Genomic DNA, 21,775 nt, shown 5'->3' on the forward strand with positions numbered 1-21,775 from the left:
TAATATTTCAAACTGCAATTTAAATCTCATCCTTGAGTCAGCTTCTTCATGTCACACAGCTCCGAGCCAGTCACTGGATGGACATCTAACAAAGCCTGTTCTTGTCAGTTGGGCAACGGATAGGAACCAGGGTAATGATATCAATGTGTCTTCAGGCTCCACAATTATTGGTCCTAACCATTGTCTTTCACATGTCGTGGCACTGTGACTTCACATCGCATAACACCACCTAAATTAAGCTCATATAAGACTGCTGCCAAGCATCACCTATACCATCAACTGCATCATTTAAGCCTTTTTTTTCCCCCCACAAAGCCATCATGCCATCCTTGCCAACACTTCATTTGTGCTATAACTACTGTATTACACTCAGTCAATGTTCTTTAAACCTCATTGTCACTCAACCACCAAACTCTGCACTGTACTCATACTCATCCCTCATTAAAAGGAAAATGTATAAATGGAACACAGGCACCAGATAGCATATCTTTGTTAACTGGTACCTTTAACTTTTATTAGTAACATTGAAAAACCTTTTTTTAACAGCACCACCTTTTCTGGAATTCTCTCATCTTATCTGCTCTCACCACTGTACTCATTTACGACTGCACTGTCTGTCTCAATGCTTTCATTGTCTGTCTCCACAGGACTCTCAGGCACCTTCTTACAACCTTACTTACAGAGTAAAAGCAGCTTCTTGTCTGTCTCCACTCCGCCACCACCGTCCTCTTCCTCATCCAACCAGAACAACCGAATATTTCTCATCACCTTGGAATTGCTAATTATGTTTATGTCTACCTAGGCCAAGACACATCTTCAACATCTGATTTTTTGGCACACACTTCAGCACCTACAGTAACCAAGCATTTCTCTACAGTTTCTCTTCCAAATCCAATAAGGATGCCTTCTACCAACTCCTCTGCCAAGACACAGGGTAATATATATATATATATATATTTTCTCATTGAAAAGCCATTTTCAGTCTGTTTGTTCTGCTGTTCATTCATTTGCATCAGAAGCGTTGAATAATCACAAGTCTTGTTTCTCCTGATCAACAGGCAGTTCTAATTCATAGCATAGTGTAATCCCTTGGCTTGGAATCTTTATATTTAGGTTTGAGGTTGTTGAGAGCCAGACTGTCTGTCCAGGTTGGAATTTGGAGTGGAGTCTACACTGTTGATAGGCATGGATCTTTTGTATTTGCATGCCTTATTGGTGAAAGACATGAGACATTTTTTGTTCAGTTTTCTGAAACCACTCCTGTTGGTTCCTAAGAACAAGGAAATAAGGATGTTTGTATCCTAGTACACTCTGGAATAGAGTCTATCTATTAGAGTAATGAAGCATTGATTTGTTCCAATAGTTTACGGTATATCAGTTCCAATCATGCTGATTGCTCAAGAAAACCCTAGGAATCACCTAGTATTGTGATTAAGTCCATCTACAGAGTTTTAATATTGAGGATGTGGTAGTAATTGATAAACTATCCATTGGCATTTCATAATTACCAAATACTTACGTCTCAATAGCTGTGTGCAGCTTATTTAGGTGTGCAAAAGGACAAGCTTCTGAAAATGAATACCATAAATGTGGTGTAGCGTTATGAGATTGGTGCATCGTAGTGAAGTCAGTGCCACCCATTGAATTTTCAGTACAGGAAAGGGATTTAAAGAGACCACAAGGCAGCTGTTTTCGGGTTTTAGATTTAACACAGACTTGATAAAATACAAAGAGCATGACATCATTATTAATGAAGACCACCAGCATTTATTTTTAGCTAAATTAAAAGATTCAGTATCATGGAGTTTGTGAAACAAGACCTTCTATAGCACTTAGCACTTTTGGAATTTCTTCCATAATAATATTTTTAAACTATAAAGTATTTCAAGAACAATATTTTTTTTTAGTTTGATGTAGATAGGTAAAGAATCTGGAAAACATGATTATGTGAAAACAAAGGAATCTTCTCAATGCACATTATATCAAACCTGTTACAGTGAGTACCTCATTTAGGAATGCTTGAGATGCTGTACTGAATGAATTTCAACCAGACCCCAAGGCATTTTCCATATATTCATAGAGGTCTAAATCATAGAGGAATGTTACTAATTTGATCCCCTGCTGATTTTGTGAGTTTCCCCTCTTACAAAGAAATATACAGTCTATAATTTTTATGGTAGGTTTATTTTAACAGGAAAAAATAATATTAAAAATCCATAAAAAAAAAAAACATTAAAGAAGGGTTCAAAATTAAATTGTATTTGATCGAGTGAAATAAGTATTTTATCTCGTACCAAATAAGAAAGAATTCTGACTCACACAGACCCTAATTAATTCTGTCCCTTTAGGAATGTAATCTCAATATCAACTCATTATTTGGAAAAAAGACATTAGTCACAGAATCAATCTTCCATTAAAATCTCTCCACCAACATGGGCAAGACCAGAGAGCTGTCAAAGGACATCAGGGACAAGTTTTTTCTCTTTCTGTTAAAATCAACCTTCAATAAAAATTCTAGGCTGTTAATTTCTTTGTAAGGGGGAAACTCACAAAATCAGCAAGGGATCAAATAATTATTTCTCCCAATGTAAGTCACCTTGTTGTTGCTACAGTACACATGCCTCTTCTGTGCTTGACTCTACTAGTGTAAGTGGTATTGGTACTTTGACTGCACAGCGACTTCTGAAATATATGCAAGACCCTATTTTATTTCCTGCAGCTATGGAAGTGATGGAAGGATGATGAAACTCACCTTTATAGCCCATGTATATACTCCTTAATGGATCTTCTGTGCTTAAATAAAGGGGACAATTTTCAGACAGCTTTAGGAAGACAGATTGCTTTGATAACTATAATCTGGCTGCTTACCCGGAGTGAAATATTTAGGCAGAACGTCAAGGCAAGATTAGAAATGACAAAGAAAACAAAACATAAAAAAGAAACAAAAACCTTTCGACATCGTTTCAGTTAAATATATTTCTGTTTTCTTAAACTAGAGATATCAGAGTATGTTTGGTCAAAACAAAATGTTGATCATTTTTGGCTGTTTTACAGAATTATATAAGAACCAGACTGGAACATTAAAAAAAAAAAATTTATTATAAGGTTATTATAATCAACATGACGTATTATTTTTCAGTAAGATTCAGAAATACATTTTGTTTTCATGTACAATCTTTCCTTTATATCACAATTTCAGGTGAATAATAATATGTTGTCTCATTTTTGTGGTTCTGTATAATTATATAAAGTGTGTTTTAATTTGCCTTGTACACTAGTAACAGCTTTTCTTTTTCCCACAGCGTACTATGGGAAGTACTGGGACAAATCACACAAGGGGCCTAAAAAGCCTGGTAATAATATTTGATAAAAGTCAGGTCATACACAAGGAGATGTTCAATTTGCTATAGATATATCTCATCTTTATGAGTCATTATGGCAGTTACTGATTGTTAAATGAATGTGGCACTGTATACACACTGGCGATCAAAAGTTTTTGTCCTGTCTATACCATGTTACCAGAACAACATTTCCAAAAATTAACTAAGGCATTTAAAAAAAAAAAGATTATTTTGCAGAAAACACACTGATCAAAATTAGAGAACACTTTCAGATACCTCCCAATTATTGATGTTAATCTGGTACCTGGTGCTAATTTCCTTGATTATCTGTCAACCCCTATTGAACTGGCAGCCTAACTTCCAGTTTCACTGACTCTGCAAGATGGTGGGCCATTCTAAAGAGACTGAAAGCCTCCGGCAGCAGGTTGTCCAGATGAAGGCCAAAGGGATGACCCTATCAGCCATAGCAAGACCAGTTGGTTGTTCCAAATCTGTGATTTCAAGAATATTGAATCTTTACTACATCACAAACTCATTCAAGTCCGCCAAGAAGGCTGGTCGTCCACGGAAGACAAATACAAGAGAGGACAGGATACTGCGGAGAATCTCAATGGGCAATCGTTTCCACACTGCAGCTGGAATTGCTCACCAGTTTAGCGCGGAACAGGGTAAGGATCTGTCTCGTCATACAGTGTCTCGACGTTCGAGAGCATTTGGACTGAAAGCCCACTCTGCAGTGACCAAACCTCTCATTAGCAGAAAGAATCAAAAGGCTAGACTAAGCATGTTGTTTGGACAGAGGAGAACTGGTCCAAAGTTCACTTCAGTGATGAAAGCAAGTTGAATTTATTTGGGTCCGATTGGAAACATTATGTTCGGCGACAAACTGGAGACTGAACCCAAAGTGTGTAAAGAAGTCAGTGAAAAGTGGAGGAGGAAGTGTCATGGTTTGGGGCATGTTTTCTGCTGCAGGAGTTGGGCCTCTTATACAGCTACATGGCAGAGTGAATGCAAATGTTTATCAGAACCTTATTCAACAACATATGGTTCCTTTCCTGCGTTCATCACCCAATCAGCCCGCAGTGTTCATGCAGGACAACGCTTCATGTCACACAGCAAAACGGGGAAAAGCAGTTCCTTTAAACTGAAAACATTGAAATAATGACATGGCCTGCCCAGAGTCCTGATCTCAACCCAATAGAGAACCTCTGGAAAATCCTTGGTGACAAAGTTATGGCCAAGAAACCCACTACAGTCACCGAACTGTGGAGGAGACTGGCAGAAGAGTGGACCAAAATCACATCAGAGCAGTGTGAGAGACTAGTGCTGTCCTGTAACCGCAGATGTTCTGAAGTCATTCAGAGCAGAGGCCTGTACACTTCCTACTAATTGCTGACTGTTGTAACCTTCAGAACATTTTGTTGTAATCTTTTTCCATGCTACAGTCATTGTTGTTCTCTAATTTTGATCAGTGTGTTTTCTGCAAAATAATGTTTTTTTTTTAAATGCCTTAGTTGTTTTGTGGAAAAGGTGTTCTGGAAGCATGGTATAGACAAGACAAAAACTCCTTCAACTGTTTAGCAGTGAAGATGACATTATTTCAGAATTGTTCAATTGTTTATAAATTGTTCTCTAATTTTGATCGCCAGTGTGTGTGTGTATATATATATATATATATATATATATATATATATATATATATATATATATATATATATATATATATATATATATATATATATATAGTAAATATTAGATGTCTTTGTACATTGTACATTTTGCTGGTTTTATTTGGTTTATTATACAATATGCACAAGCGAGTAAATTTCTGGCTGCTCTGATTTTAGTTATTCTATGTAAAACTATTTTTCTCAGTAGCTGTCTCGGAAAAATAGAATTCTTTTTTCGTTCTTTTGGAATATGCATAGTAAAATGTTACAACAGGGCTTGGGCTGCCCAATTCAACTTTCATACAACACCAACAAGCATGCTAGATGTTCCCTAGGAAGAGACTAACTTTAAAGCTAATTCCAGGCAAAAGAAAATATTGATATGCTATTCCACAGAAGAAAAAAAAGTGATACTAGTAAACTAATACTAAAATCTTGTAGTTAGGCAAAACACGAACAACTGATAAATGAATATAGATTTTAAATGATTGCTTCTCTGTTGTGACTGACTAATAAAATCCGACTGATACAAAAAATCAAACTGCAGCAAACCAGCCCAATCTTCCTCAGACGTTTACAGTCTGTAACACACAAAACAAATTCCAACAGGAAAACCATGGCCATTGCCTATCAATCATAACCAATTCGAAAGATTTTAAACATTTTTGTGTGCCGTGATCTTGTGACAGAGCTGCTTTGAGTAACCGTTTAGTTTGGAAATAGAACTTTCCCATGCTCATGGACTGGTCACTGACCACATAACCTTAATTTTGAGGACACTGTCCTGATATCATGGAGTTACAACTGTACAAAAAAAGCACAAATGATTTTTCTAAATGTCTTTAACTTTACAATAACAATGCATTTCATGTTGAGAAAGCCCATCAAAAACTCCTTATGAAACTTTCTTGCACATGCTTTGGTAGATACTCTTGGCTATATCTTTTTTTCTGTAAAGGTAGGATGAGGAATTGTAGCTTCATAATGTTTAAATGGTGCAGTTAATCATTTTAGAGCACTCTGCTGTCTACAATGTGATTTATAAAGTCCTCTTCTATGTTGAATGTGCATACAATATGTTGTCTTTTCGGAAATATGGTGGAGGTTCAATTTCCATGTGCTTTTTTCTTCTTTGTTTGATATTTTGGACCTGCTATTCATCTTTATTTTACTTATGTCCAAACTTCCCACTGTGTGGCTCTTGTAATAAGTCTTTAACCACAGTCTATGTTTTCCAGAATTAAATGAAATTGAGAAGCAGACAAACCAGGTGGACAAAGATGAGAGTCAAGGTAAGCTCACTATATACACTTAGTTACTTTTAAAGTTGATTGTTTGTGACGTAAGTTATAACAAATGTGTGTATTTCTTTTTTTTATGATGCATCAGATAAAGTAATTGATCTGAAGGTGGTGGGTGCAGTACCTGATATGAAACCTTCACCTGCTCCTCCTATCATGGATCAAAAGACACCCACAACCACACCATTTTTTGCTATTAATGGTATGAATCCAAACTCTAGTTATTTCATTTCATTTATTACTTTCATGTTTAATCTGTGATGGTGATTATGATGCACTGAAGAGTGCTAGTGTGAGAAGTATGAACTAAGTTTTAATGAGAGTTGAAGACAATTTTGTACATTATGCTTAAAAACACAATCCTGTCTCAATCAGGAGTCAACAGTTTTGAGCTCTGTTTTCCTTCTTGTCATCTTTTTTTCTAATGATTTCTCTTTATGGCTCGTCATTACAGGTAGCCGGTATAACATTGGTGACAACTCCTCCATATTTAGTTCTGTTCCTGTCTCTGAAGTTGACCCAATGGGAAAGAAACGCTTTATAGGTAAGTTAATGATTATTTATGAGGTCAGATTAGTTTAACCTTTATTGTCACTGTACTTTCAAGAAGGCAAGTGCAGAAACAATGAAATTCATTAGCATAGAAACAAAAATGATGTGTAGCAGGTAAAGATAAACAGCATGCTGTATACCAGTAGTAAGAGGGCAAAAAGGTTACATGAAATAAATATACCAGATGATGCAGTAGTTTGAGATAAAGCATGCAACAGCATGATGCATGCATCATGTTGTTGCATGCATCATGCTGTTGCATGCTTTATCTCAAACTATATGTATCTGTAACAGTAGATACATACAGTAGATGCAGGTGTACAAATGGAAATAATGTTCACAGCTGCTGTTATTCTTGCTTCAGGTCATGCTTCTTGTTTTATCATCTGGTTACATGATTATTGTTCGTCTTTTTGTTTGTTTTGTATGTTTGTTTTGTATGGCACTTGCACCCGTCTTACACTTCATTATTCGACTGTGGGAGGCTGACAGTAAATACTTAAAAGTTTAGCATTGGTACAGCTTAAATGGAAAGGAAAAAAAAACAAACATTAAATGCACTTAAATATCAAAAACATTAAAATACAGGTTTCTAAGCATTAGTAGTAGTAGCGTAGTCCTTGCCTGGTATGAAGCTTATATTTATTTATTATTTTATTCCAGCTCTCAGCATGGCTGAATGCATTGGGCTAGACATCAGACCTATTGGTTATTACTTTATCTGTCTTTATACTGAAATGGAACAAAGTTGAATTATTAAATGACTGCAAAACATAATATCAAACAGCTGTGTCCAAATCTGAGTGAAGTATATAAATCTTTAGGCTATGCATGCTTTTTAAAGATGACCATAGCTGTAGGACCTGTATCTAATCCTCTGTATCTGATCCTCTGTGTCTGCAGCACCTCATGTGGTCTATCAGATAGACAAGCCTCCAGAGAAGCCATGTTCTGTCACTAATGCTCTCAGCCACTTCCCTGAAGAGGAAAATGAAGTAACAAACATCTCAGGCCCACCCAAGACCGCTCCCACCAACCTCACTGTGGTTACTGTGGAGGGATGTCCCTCATTCGTCATTATTGATTGGGATGTAACCGATAATGAGACAACAGGTAACCTGAACATCAATAATACATGTTTACGTTGTCCTTGTTTCATGATTGCTATGACTAGCAAGTTAGAGAGATAGATGACTGCATTCATCCCAGAGGGAAATTTATGGATCCCAGAGGAAAAAGTTGACAATTTGAAGAATTGAAAGTCGTGACATTTTACAAGATGAATTTTACAATAAATGGTAAACAATTAATAATATATAAAGTGAAATCAAATAATTTGCAGATTGAAGTTAATATGATGTTGATGAGGTAGAATCACATGCATCACTTTGGCCAAATAACTACCACAAACTGATTACATATATTATTTCTTCTTATGGTGTTCAAGGGTTAATTAATTGGTACAAAAAGTGATTCAGTCATAGTATCAGTAACACATTACTAATGCTAATGAATGTTTTTCTGATATTATTTAATTGTATATAGACAGTCATTTCGGTTTATTATACTTTAATACAGAGAGGGGTATTTTTTTCTGTTTGTAGACTGTGGAACTATTGTTGAATTATTATACCAATAAATAAAATTAATGTTTTTTTATATAAATAATAATAAACTAATAATATCTTATTGATATTAATAGTTTTATTTTAATAATAATAATTATTATTTTAATTATAATAGTTTTTAAATAATATTATACTAACATTTTTACCTTAAGTCGACTAAAAAGTAGAAAGTAGAAAAATAAAAAATAATAATTATAAAAGTTTATTAAAAGCTCTTTCCATATTTTTTCAAATACAAATACAAGAAAGTGTACAAGGAAAGACTGGACATTTGAGACTAATTGTTGACATACATCATTTGATTCACAGCATATGAAGTCACTTCTTCAGTTAAAAGTCCGAATGGACAAGTTGTATCTGTTGTAACAACCAATCAGACACACACAGCTGTGGAGAACCTGAAACCAGAGAGCAGGTACAAACACTGAACACTTGCCTGTATGTGTCACTAACTCATAGAGTTTTGCTCTATTACACAGAGACTTCATTTCTCTCATGTTTTTTTCCAAAATTTTTTTTTAGCTATGAGTTCACAGTAACGCCTAAAAATGAGCTTGGTTCAGGACCATCCAGTGAGCCAGTGTCCTTCAACACTGAATCGGGTATGAAGAAGAGTCCAGTGTTCTCGTTACTTCATTTGTTATCCATACTTTCATTTAGCATTAGGTCCTGCGGCCAAAGCTTTGGTCTCCAAGTTAAACCACAAAACCTCAATGAGGTTTACAAACTTACTACAACTACTTCAAGCCAAAGTATTTGATTGCAAGGTTGATTGGACCAGATGTGTTTCTTTTCAACATGCCATACTCCACTGCAATCCAGGTTAGAGTTCTGTGTTTATTTTAATACTGTCCAAAGCTGGATGTTCTGATTTTCTGGGGATCAATCAACTGTCAGCCAAGACTTCTGTTTAAACCTTATGACAAAAACCCAGAGTGAATAGGAAACAAGATGAAAAGTCAGAGAATAGCTGTACTTTTCCTGAGCTTGAACCAATATAAGTATTTATTTTAGAAATGAGTTGTATTCTTACGTTTACACTTATTCACTTGTCTGATCTAGCGAGGCAGAATATTATCAAAGCACAGAAAAAAGCAAATAAGGATCCCTAAGTATAGCTCTCTGTCTCAAAACTTTCTGTATACTACTCTAGAACCCTTGTGCAGAAGCTTTTGAGGGCTATGCGACTCTTCAGAGAGGGCTTTCTACACATTTATTTGACCAGCCAGACTAATTTAAATTTAATTTAGCCCCATAGACACGAAACACAAAGATTTACTAACAAAACTGTAAAAAAAAAAAAAAAAAAAAAAAAAAAAAGGTAGTACAGCATGTTTGATGATATTAGCATGTACTTATGTTCATATTTAATATTTGGTCACATTATGTCCAGATTTCTTAGAACTAAAAAACAAAATGTTTCAGTGGATAATCGCTCGCTTGAATATTTTTAGCTTCTAGCCACTACTGTTGTAATTATAGCCTTTCCCTTGCTCAACCCCAGGAGTCTTACTCACAAGAAGTTTGAAAAATACAGTCACCTTATACTCTAGTCAGTCTGAATACTTGTTACTAACTGAATCAAGTTCTGGTCAGTTTAATCAGAGGTGGCAAAAGTACACACATCCTTCAAGTAGAAGTACAGATACTCGTGTTTAAAAAGAAAGTTCAAGTACTGACTATACTTTTTTATTTAAGATAAAGTAAAGAAGTTTGGACTCTGACATGTACTTAAGTAAAAAGTAGCCATTACTACTACCTGTTTTAGAGTCACGCTGGTAACTGGACCTCACATCATATTAATATTATGGCTGTCAATCAATTAAAATATTTAATCGCAAGATTGTCACAAGTTAACTAATGATTAATTGCAACTTAATCACACATTTTAATTTGTTCTAAATGTACATGAATTTTATATTTGTATTTTTTAAAAACTCTAATCAACATGGGAATGGACATATATTTATGCTTTATGCAAATTTATGTTTATTATTAAACCCAGCCATTAGGGTTGCACAAGCCAGTGCACTCTTAGAGCCGGACCCAGGCCTGGATGAATAGGGAGGTTCGCGTTAGGAGGGACATCCAGCGTAAAACATGTGCCAAATCAAATATGTGGATCACAAATCAGAAATTTATACCAGATCGGTCGAGGCCCGGGTTAACAACGACCGCCACAGGTATCGTTAGCCAACAGGGTACCGGTGGAAATTGGGCTACTGTTGGCCGAAAGAGGAGAAGGAGAGGAGGAAGACATCTACAGGGACAGCAGGAAGAGGAGAAGTGTAGGAGAGTGGAGGTACATTAAATGTTGGTACTATGACTGGTAAAGGGAGAGAGGAAGCAGATATGATGGAGCGGAGAAAGGTAGATATGTTGTGTGGAAGAGGAGTAAGGCCAGGAACATTGGAGGTGGGTTTAAACTGTTCTATCAGGGTGTGAATGGAAAGAGAAATGGTGTAGGAGTGATTCTGAAGGAAGATTTCAGTAAGAGTGTAGTGGAGGTGAAGAGAGCTTCTAATAGGGCGATAATCGTGAAGCTGGAAGTTGAAGGGATGATGATAAATGTCATCAGTGCTTATGCGCCACAAGTCGGCTCTGAGATGGAGGAATAGAAATAATTCTGGAGTGAGTTAGATGAAGTGGTAGAAGGTGTACCTAGGAAAGATAGATTGATGATTGGGGCCGACTTAAATGGGCATGTAGGTGAAGTAAACAGGTGATGAGGAGGTGATGGGTAGGTATGGCTTTAAGGAGAGGAATGTGGAAGGGCAAATAGTGGTAGATTTTGCTAAAAGGATGGAAATGGCAGTGGTGAACACTTATTTTAATAAAAAGAAGGATCAAAGGGTGACATATAAGAGTGGAGGAAGGTGCACACAGGTGGACTATATTCTATGTAGGAGATGCAACCTGAAGGAGATTGGAGACTGTAAGGTGTTGGCAGGGGACAGTGAAGCTAGACAGCATTAAATGGTGGTCTGTAGGATGGTTTTTGAGGTGAAGAAGAAGAGGAGAAGAGTGAGGACTGAAAGAAGAATAAGATGGTGGAAACTGAAGGAGGGAGACTGTAGTCTGAGGTTAAGGGAAGAGGTCAGACAGGGGCTCGGTGGTGGTGAAGAGGTGCTGGATGATTGGGCAACTACTGCAGAAGTGATAAGGGAGACAGCTAGAAAGGTACTTGGTGTGACATCTGGGAATAGAAAGGAAGACAAAGAAACGTGGTAGTGGAATGAGGAAGTGCAGGACAGCATAAGGAGACAGAGGCTGGCAAAACAGAATTGGGATCGGAAGAATGATTAGAAAAGTAGGCAGGAGTACAAGGAGATGTGGCAGCAGGTAAAGAGGGATGTGGCGAAATCCAAGGAAAAGGCATATGAGGAGCTGTATGAGAAGTTGGACACTAAGGAAGGAGAGAAGGATTTGTACAGATTGGCCAGGTAGAGGGATCGAGCTGGGAAGGATGTGCTGCAAGTTAGAGCAATAAAGGGAGACGTAAATGTGTTGACTAGTAAGGAAAGTGTGTTGAAAAGATGGAGGGAGTATTTTGAGCAGGAAGGAAAATGAAAGAGAGAAGGTGGGATGGTGTGTAGATGGTGAAGCAGGAAGTGGATAGGATTAGTAAGGAGGAAGTAAGAGCAGAAATTAAGAGGATGAAGAGTGGAAAGTTGGTTGTATGACATACCGGTAGAAGCGTGGAGATGTTTAGGAGAGATGGCAGTGGAGTTTTTAACCAGATTGTTCAACAAGATTCTGGAAGGTGAGAGAATGCCTGAGGAATGGAGAAGGAGTGTGCTGGTACTGATGTTTAAGAATAAGTGAGATGTGCAGACCTGCAGTAACTACAGGGGTATTAAGTTGATCAGTCACACCATGAAGCTATGAAAAAGAGTAGTGTAAGCCAGGCTGAGAGAAGAGGTGACCTTTTGTGAGCAACAGTATGGTTTCATGCCGAGGAAGAGCACCACAGATGCCTTATTTGCTTTAAGAATGTTGATGGAGAAGTATAGAGAAAATCAGGAGTTAAATTGTGTGTTTGTGGATTTAGAGAAAGTGTACGACAGGGTGCTGAGAGAGGAGTTGTGGTATTGTATGAGGAGTTCAGGTGTGTCAGAGAAATATCTGAGAGTGGTGCAGGACATGTATGAGGACAGTGTGACAGCAGTGAAGTGTGAAGTAGGAACAACAGACTGGTTCAAGGTGGAGGTTGGACTGCATCAAGGATCGGCTCTGAGCCCTTTCTTTAATGTTTGCAGTGGTGATGGACAGGTTGACGGGTCAGACAGGAGTCTCCATGGACTATGATGTTTGCAGATGATATTGTGATTTGTGGTGAGAGTAGGGAGCAGGTTGAGAAGAGCCTGGAGAGCTGGAGATATGCGCTGGAGAGAAGGGGAATGAAAGTCAGTAGGAGTAAGACAGAGTACATGTGCGTGAATGAGAGGGAGGGCATTGGAGTGGTGCGGTTGCAGGGAGAAGAGGTGGAGAAGGTGGAGGAGTTCAGGTACCTGGGGTCAAGCAGTGCAAAGTAATGGGAAGTGTGTTAGAAAAGTGAAGAAAAGAGTGCAGGCAGGGTGGAGTGGGTGGAGAAGAGTGACAGGAGTGATTTGTGATAGAAGGGTATCTGCAAGAATGAAAGGGAGAGTTTAGAGGACTGTGGTGAGACCTGTGATGTTGTATGGTTTAGAGACAGTGGCATTGAGTAAAAGACAGAAGGTGGAGCTGGAGGTAGCAGAGCTGAAGATGTTGAGGTTTTCGTTGGGAGTGACGAGGATGGACAGTATTAAAAATGAGTTTATTAGAGTGACAGCCAAGAAGACAAGGTGAGGGAGGTAAGATTGAGATGCTTTGGACATGTGCAGAGGAGGGACATGGGGCATATCGGTAGGAGAATAATGAGGATGGAGCCACTAGGAGAAAGGAAAAGAGGAAGGCAAAAGAGGAGGTTTATAGATGTGGTGAGGGAAGACATGCAGGTGGTTGGGGTAAAAAAGGCTGATGTACAGGACAGGGGGGTTTGGAGATGGATGATCCGCTGTGGCGACCCCTAATGGGAGAAGCCGAAAGAAGAAAAAGAAGAATGCTGAGGATGAAGCCACCAGGAAGGAGAAAAAGAGGAAGGGCAAGGAGGAGATTTATGGATGTGGTGAGGGAAGACATGCAGGTAGTTGGTTTGAAAGAGGCAGATGTAGAGGACAGGGGGGTTTGGAGACGAACGATCCTCTGTGGCAACCCCTAATGGGAGAAGCTGAAAGAAGAAGAAGAAGATGTTTATTATTAGTGAAACCAAACTCAACATAGAGCATGAAGACAAAATATTCTTGTAACCATTTTAAAGTAATTTTGTTGTTTTAAATTACCTACCATGACGTGTCCATCATCAGGAGTAAAAAAAAAAGCACGTTGTGAATAAACATTGTATAATAATAATAATAATAATAATAATAATAATAATAATAATAATAATAATAATAATAAACGAATACAATTTTGGGGTTGTTATTATGTAAACTGCCATTCGGCTCAGTTTCTGAAGAGAGGGCATCATGTTCTGCTTCAAAATGTCACAGTACATAATGGAATCGATGTTTCCCTCAATGAATTGCAGCCCTCCAGTACCAGCAGCACTCATACAGCCCCAGACCATGATGGTACCACCACCATGCTTGACTGTAGGCAAAACATATTTTGCTGGACACCATCTAAGCAAAACAAGTTTATCCTAGTCTCACCAGACCACTGGTTCCAGTAATTCATGACAGGTTGTATTCCGCAAACTGTATGAATGCTTGTAAACCAGCTTCAGAAAAGGCTTCCTTCTGGGATGATGGCCATGCAGTGTGCGGCGTATGGTCTGAGCACTGACAAGCGGCAATGCTGGCAGCGCTCATGCGTTTGTTTTTTGAAGCCAGCTTCTGCACTTGAAGCACAGACTCAACTTCTTTGATTGACCCTTGCGAGGCCTTTTCTGAGTGGATCCCATTGTGGGACACCTCTGTATGACCCTGGCCAGTGTACTCAGTTTAAGGATGTTACTGATCTTCTTATAGCCTCGGGCATCTTTGTGGGGAGCAACAATTATAATTCTCAAATCCTTAAAAAGTTTTTTGCAATGAGGTTCCATGTTGAACATCCAGTAGTCAGTATGAGAGAATTGTACTCAAAGCACCAAATTTTAACTTCTCTAATACAGGATACACACATGTGTATGGTCCTGTCAAGCAGACAAAAACAGGAACATGATAAATAGGACATGTGGCTTTGCATGGTTAAGTGAAATACAGCTGTTATCACTTAGGATGTACTCACATTTGCTGCCAGTTATTTAGACAGTAATGGCTGTATGTTGGATTATTTTAGAGGACAGTAAATATGAACTGCTATACAAGTTGCACATTGACTACTCTAAATATATCCAAGTTTCACTTTTATAGTATTGTCCCTTGAGAAGATACTAAAATCGTTGCTGAAATGTGAGGGGTCTACTCACATTTATTACTGTAAATAAAACAGAAAGTAATATAAGAAAAGTGACAAAATTGCAAGTGGCCAATGTGTGTCTTTATAAGTCTTTCCGTCTTTCTCTCTCTTTAAAAAGGCGTGTACTTTATTTAATAATATAAAATAAAATAATATAATGTAATGTAATATAATAAAATACTGTAAATAATAATATAATAAAATATCTAATATAACAAAATATAATATAATATAATTTACTAATAATTATTTATTAAAACTAATTAAAAAATTTTTTTTTTTACTTATCTCTATGAGTGATTTACAGAGGGTAGAATTCAAGTTATTTGTGTAAAATAACTAACAAAAATAAACTGTGATTTTCATTTTCATTTCGTCAGTTTTGCATTCCAAACATCATTCACAGTTTGATCTTATCAATGCTGGCAAATGGCCATAGTATATAAGAGTGAGAATCCATGGCATATTAGTGCAACCTCTAACACTATCAACTGTAACTGTGGATTATTCCTTACGAATATAGTATATAAATGGCTATCCTAACGGGGATTCAAATGTTGAGCCAAAATATTTCTGAGGTGCTGTGGCGGCTGGCTACAATTTACAAATTCGCTTGTGGGAACTGGGAATGTTAGTGAATGGATATTTTTACAAATTATTTTTCGGAAGATTGTTCTGTCAGTTTTACAAGTTCAGCTCACGGTATCAAATCCTTCAATATTCTCTTTAAAGTAAATGTAATGAAAAATGAAAAGGCATGTTTGATGAGCTGATTGACAATTTGAAGTTTCCAGTTAGACTGGAAATGACAGTCGAGCTTCAGAAAAGCTAAAAGTCTGGAGACCTGAAGATCTATAATGTCCTCCTAAACATTATAGCCCTGTTTAAATTTTTTTATTTTTTTTGTATTTTGTAAAAAAGTGTTTGCCCCCTTCCTGAACTTTTTTCTGCATTTTTGTCACAATTAAATGGTTCAGCTTATCAAGCATCATCATTTAATATTACACAAAAATAAAGTGATCATGCTAGGGTGTGGCAATAACTTTTTGAACAGCTTTTTTCTCTCAATAAATAAAATCTAAATCATTAAAAAACTGAAAAAAAACCTGAAAAAAAAACAAAAAAAAAAAACAGGAAGGGGCAAAATTTCTTTTTCACAGCCCTGTATCTGCTTGTACTGACGTTATAAATGGGAACCCAATGTAAATAAACGAAGAGATGTCAAAAGCCGAGGCAGCTATGAGCTTAGTGAGCATTCAGAGTACCTTAGCTGTCATTTCTTATTAAACAATCTCCATAACAGAAAAACCTGAGCAAAAGCACAAACTACTCTATTCATATAAAGCTTTACAAATAAGGGTGGGTGAGAGGTGGATCCACTGTCTGGCTAGTGCATGATTGAGATCCATTACAATGGCAGCTCTAGATGGCAGCTCTCATTTTGACTAAAAAAGGCTTCAAAATTGCACCTCTATAATAAATCTTGCTAACTGATGTCTGAGGGAGATGCGGTTCATTTATCTGACATGTTTATTAGTAACCATTTGGACAGCATTAAACTGAATTGTTAGTGATTCTCACGTGACTCTCTGTTGATACTGACCTGCAAAGCTGCCTTTTTTTTTTTTTTTAGCTTAAGGTGGCATACAGAGAATGTGCCTGTTTTTGTTGAATTAACCAGATATCTTTGCCCAAGCTGAAATCTAGGTAATTTGGCCAGTTTCTTTGGCTTATTTTTTGGCATTTATAACTTGCTGCTTAAATCCAGAGAATCTGTCTGAGCGCCAGCAGCTAACCCGAAACACATGACTTAACTGATAAATTACGAGGCTAAGGCCTCTTATGAAAAACAGAACATCGCTCACAGTACAGAGAGGAAGTCCAGTCTTAACATAATGAAAGCATTTATGTAGTTAAATGTCATGATAACAGACCTGGGTCATTTCAAGTAAAAGTGTGAGCAAATGCAGGCAGATAGCTGGGACCACAAACATGATGTAGTTTACTGTAGCTCTGTTTATCAAATGCAGGAGAGCGGCGATTCCTTGGAAAATTATCGATCTGTACCTGCAAAAAATTATTCTGATGAGAAAGGGAGAAGAAAAAGTCCATGTGCCATGCAGAAGTCATTAAAGTGTGACAGCTCAAATGTATTCCAAACAGCGCTGGCACATTTTATCCAGACAATGATGTAATGCATATGATATGGAAATAATATTATATTATGTAACATTTCTGGCATTGAAGCCCACTTTTTTCTTTTGCAGCTGACCCTCGGGTGAGCAAAGTCCCAACTGGTAAATACCATCATCATTCAGAAAATTCAATTACTGGCCCAAAGACAGGGGAAGGAATGAAATGTTTATTTTGTTGGACACTCAAAATGGTCAAATTGGTAAAATCTTTACAAAGAATTTGTTTTTCTTACAGTTGTTACTATGCATTTTACAAACTGCAGAAATCTATTGCATGATAATCCTGGACATTTGGTTTATATCACAATTCCTAACTTAATTTATAACTACTTGTTAATTTGCTCCATACAGTACATTTGTTACATTCTAATTATGTTTGCTCACAAATCCAGAAATAATTGCAAAAGAACAACAGGCTAATTACATTACAACTTGAATTACCTCAAATTCCTCCTTTACAATGCTGAATATAAAGTGACATTTCCTCTGTAAATGCTTACTATTGGTGCTTTAATTGTTTTAGTGAATATCTGTTATGAGCTGTCGAACTACTCATGGAGCACTTTATTAGAAACACAACACTATACTGGGTAGAGCTTCCCTTTCCCTTTAAATCAGATTTACTTCTTCATGGCATCGATTCCATAAACTGTAGGAAACATTGCATTGTTATTTTGATCCAAGCTGATATTATTTCATCACTTAATTATTGCAGATTTTTCAGATACACGTTCACCCTGTGAATCTCTCATTCTATCACATTTATTTCAATTTTCAATTTATTGTTATTTGTATATCGCTTTTAACAATGAACATTGTCTCAAAGCAGCTTTCACAGATTAATGTGGTGATAAAAATGAATAAGATGTTCTTTATAAGTGTATCCCAAAGCTATTTTATTGGATTTAGATCCGGTGATTGTGAAGGCCACCAAAGAACACTGAACTCATTGTCAAATTAACAAAACAAAACCAGTTGCTGCTTTGTGATATGATGCATTACCATGCTGGAGATAGCAATTAGGAGATGGTCATTGTGACCATAAAGAGGTGCACATGTTCAGCAACAATACCCAAATAGTTTCTGGCATTCAACTGATGACTGAATGGTACTGATGGGCCCAAAGTGAACCAAGAAAACTTTCCCAACACAATTATTGGCCTGTATCTGCCCTACTACCAAACACCAATTGGACAATTGCATGAACAGAAGTACAGGTGTTCTTAATTAATTGATGTTGCAGTGACGGTTGCAATAAAAAATGTATTTCTACTAAAGAAGCCGCATTCCTTATGAGTGAAATTGTCTATATGATGTCTTTCCTACAGGTAAAAATGCCATCTGGTCATCATTCTCATTTAAAGCAGATGGCTATTCCGAGTGCACCGGAACCCAATATGTGAAACGTACATGGTATCGCAAGTTTGTTGGAATTCAGCTGTGCAACTCGCTCAGATACAAGATCTACCTGAGTGATTCACTAAAAGGTCAGAAGCTTGTTATTTTTCTTAGACATTAAGGCAGAATTTTGAGCAGCTCTGAACAAAACCTTGAACTGATATAGTAAGCAGTAAGTCAAAATGAATAGACCAATTTTATAGCCATGACGAATTGGACCCCCACCTACCAGAATGTGCATTTTAATCTCTGCTCTGCACCTTCATGGATTAACTCGACTCCTGACCATTTAAGATCGAAGTCAACGACTTTCCATACTGGGAACAATGGTCTTAAATAAAGATATTGGACAGGCCCTACAGACTGGCACACTAGGATGGTGGTCTGCATTTTGTTTTCTAGGGTTTATTTAGGGAAGATTAAGTCTAAGATTCAGAATTGAACAATGCTGGTTCTGCCCAGGCTTTAGAACTGTGGACTAACTCTTTAATACTGCACAGCTTTATCGAGGGTCAAATAAGTAAGATAATCCAGTCTACATGTGTTTTGTGGATTTGAAGAAAGCCTGTAATTCTTGGGCCTGGAATTTGTTATGGGAGGTCCTGCAGGAATCTTGTTTCTGTATGGAAACATTTCTGGTATTTTGGCATTAAGTCAAAACAGATACATGGATGTTAGAGGTGTGGCTTATCTTCTTTCCTGTTTGATGATTTCATGGGCTGGATAGTGATTTGAAAGCAAGCTTTGGCAAGTTAAGGGGGCTAGTGGTATCCTCACTGTTTCCAGACAATGTTCTTTAGGTTCTATCTAATGTAGACCTCTAAACTAGCCATATAATTCGTCTTGTACCCGAACCATTACCTTGAATTCCTTCAGATGAGAGACGGAATCCTGCCTGTAGTGCAGAAGTTTCAGTATCTTGTAACCTTATTCATGAAAGATGCAAGAAGACGTAAATGGAGAATAAATGCAGCTGCTGCTAATCCATTATTTAGTGGAGCCAGTTGAGGACGTTATGAAGTCACCCCTTAATTGGTTTCTAGAACTTTATCTGGCACATCCTACTAGACAGAGAACCAAAGCCAGGTTTAGGACTTTAATAGACAGTTTATGTCTTACACTTGGTTTAAGAGCTTTTAGAGATCCCCAGGAGGAACTAGAACAGAGGTACCCAACCACTGAGCCTAGACTGGGTTGCAAAAATGTTCTGGGAAAATTAAATAAATATGAGAATATATTTTGCAGGTTACATCTTGCTCCTTTAAAGCCACTATCCAAATTTACATTTCACACAATTTCAGAATACATTGTTTCCACACTTGTATTAGGTTCAGCTACTCATTAACATAAGGGTTAAACTTGAAAGTCCCTTGAAAGTTTCTTAGGTGGAAGAGGTAAGAAAATACCAAGCCACAGTGATAGCAGAGAAAGATGCAGCTACTGATGACAAAATGGGAAAAAAGAAAGCAGCCTTTAACCAAAAATATGATGACTCATATCTAAAATACAGTTTTGTCTCTGAGGGCAGGTCACATGCTCCCAACCTGGTGTGTGTGTAATATGTGGAGGTACATTAGCTAATGAAAATTGGAAACAATGGAGGGGTCTGAAATTGTCATCGTAGGTGCATGTCCACTGTGAGAGACATAATCAAAAAAAATTTTTTAACTATTTATTTGTATGATACAGCTGCAAATAAGTATTTGAACACCTAAAAAAGTCAATGTTAATATTTGGTACAGTAGACTTTGTTTGCAATTACAGAGGTCAAACGTTTCCTGTAGTTTTTCACCAGGTTTGCACACACTGCAGGAGGGATTTTGTCCCACTCCTCCACACAGATCTTCTCTAGATCAGTCAGGTTTCTGGCCTGTCGCTGGGAAACACGGAGTTTGAGCTCCCTCCAAAGATTCTCTATTGGGTTTAGGTCTGGAGACTGGCTAGGCCATGCCAGAACCTTGATATGCTTCTTACAGAGCCACTCCTTGGTTATCCTGGCTGTGTGCTTCGGGTCATTGTCATGTTGGAAGACCCAGCCTTGACCCATCTTCAATGCTCTAACTGAGGGAAGGAGGTTGTTCCCCAAAATCTCACAATACATGGCCCCGGTCATCCTCTCCTTAATACAGTGCAGTCACCCTGTCCCATGTGCAGAAACACACCCCCAAAGCATGATGCTACCACCCCCATGCTTCACAGTAGGGATGGTGTTCTTGGGATGGTACTCATCATTCTTCTTCCTCCAAACACGTTTAGTGGAATTATGACCCAAAAGTTTTATTTTGGTCTCATCTGACCACATGACTCTCTCCCATGACTCCTCTGGATCATCCAAATGGTCATTGGCAAACTTAAGACTTGCCTGGACATGTGCTGGTTTAAGCAGGGGAACCTTCCGTGCCATGCATGATTTCAAACCATGACGTCTTAGTGTATTACCAACAGTAACCTTGGAAACGGTGGTCCCAGCTCTTTTCAGGTCATTGACCAGCTCCTCCCGTGTAGTTCTGAGCTGATTTCTCACCTTTCTTAGGATCATTGAGACCCCACGAGGTGAGATCTTGCATGAAGCACCAGTCCGAGGGAGATTGACAGTCATGTTTAGCTTCTTCCATTTTCTAATGATTGCTCCAACAGTGGACCTTTTTTCACCAAGCTGCTTGGCAATTTCCCCGTAACCCTTTTTAGCCTTGTGGAGGTGTACAATTTTGTCTCTAGTGTCTTTGGACAGCTCTTTGGTCTTGGCCATGTTAGTGGTTGGATTCTTACTGATTGTATGGGGTGGACAGGTATCTTTATGCAGCTAACGACCCCAAACAGGTGCATCTAATTTAGGATAATAAATGTAGTGGAGGTGGACATTTTAAAGGCAGACTAACAGGTCTTTGAGGGTCAGAATTCTAGCTGATAGACAGGTGTTCAAATACTTATTTGCAGCTGTATCATACAAATAAATAGTTAAAAAATCATATATATCCTCACTGTGTATATATATATATATATATATATATATATATATATATATATATATATATATATATATATATATATATATATATATATATTAAGACCTGTTCATGGTGTACTAAAGGTTTGAGACCCCTGAACTAGAATATGTGGGATGGGAGGAAGATGTCTTGGTGACCTTCTCTGTCTTTGACCATGAAAGCAAAAGTAATAATATGTATGAAAATGAAATATGTACAA

At 37.5% G+C, this 21,775-nt stretch overlaps 1 protein-coding gene across 2 annotated transcripts in view; it reads left to right on the plus strand.

Annotated features, from left to right (window-relative positions):
* abi3bpa (ABI family, member 3 (NESH) binding protein a) overlaps positions 1–21,775 on the plus strand; it is a 47,844-nt gene that overhangs the window by 22,974 nt on the left and 3,095 nt on the right. The window contains exons 19-29 of one of the 2 annotated variants that reach the window (XM_083536924.1): positions 60–131; positions 803–934; positions 3,303–3,353; positions 6,250–6,303; positions 6,401–6,514; positions 6,767–6,856; positions 7,768–7,977; positions 8,802–8,907; positions 9,015–9,094; positions 17,243–17,272; positions 18,499–18,657. In XM_083536924.1, coding sequence (XP_083393050.1) covers positions 60–131; positions 803–934; positions 3,303–3,353; positions 6,250–6,303; positions 6,401–6,514; positions 6,767–6,856; positions 7,768–7,977; positions 8,802–8,907; positions 9,015–9,094; positions 17,243–17,272; positions 18,499–18,657 — 1,098 coding nt within the window. The remainder of the gene's footprint in view (positions 1–59; positions 132–802; positions 935–3,302; positions 3,354–6,249; positions 6,304–6,400; positions 6,515–6,766; positions 6,857–7,767; positions 7,978–8,801; positions 8,908–9,014; positions 9,095–17,242; positions 17,273–18,498; positions 18,658–21,775) is intronic. The other variant, XM_083536925.1, reaches the window with a different exon arrangement.

The sequence above is a fragment of the Silurus aristotelis genome, assembly GCF_946808225.1.
Source record: "Silurus aristotelis genome assembly, chromosome: 3".
Taxonomy (NCBI): Eukaryota; Metazoa; Chordata; class Actinopteri; order Siluriformes; family Siluridae; genus Silurus; species Silurus aristotelis.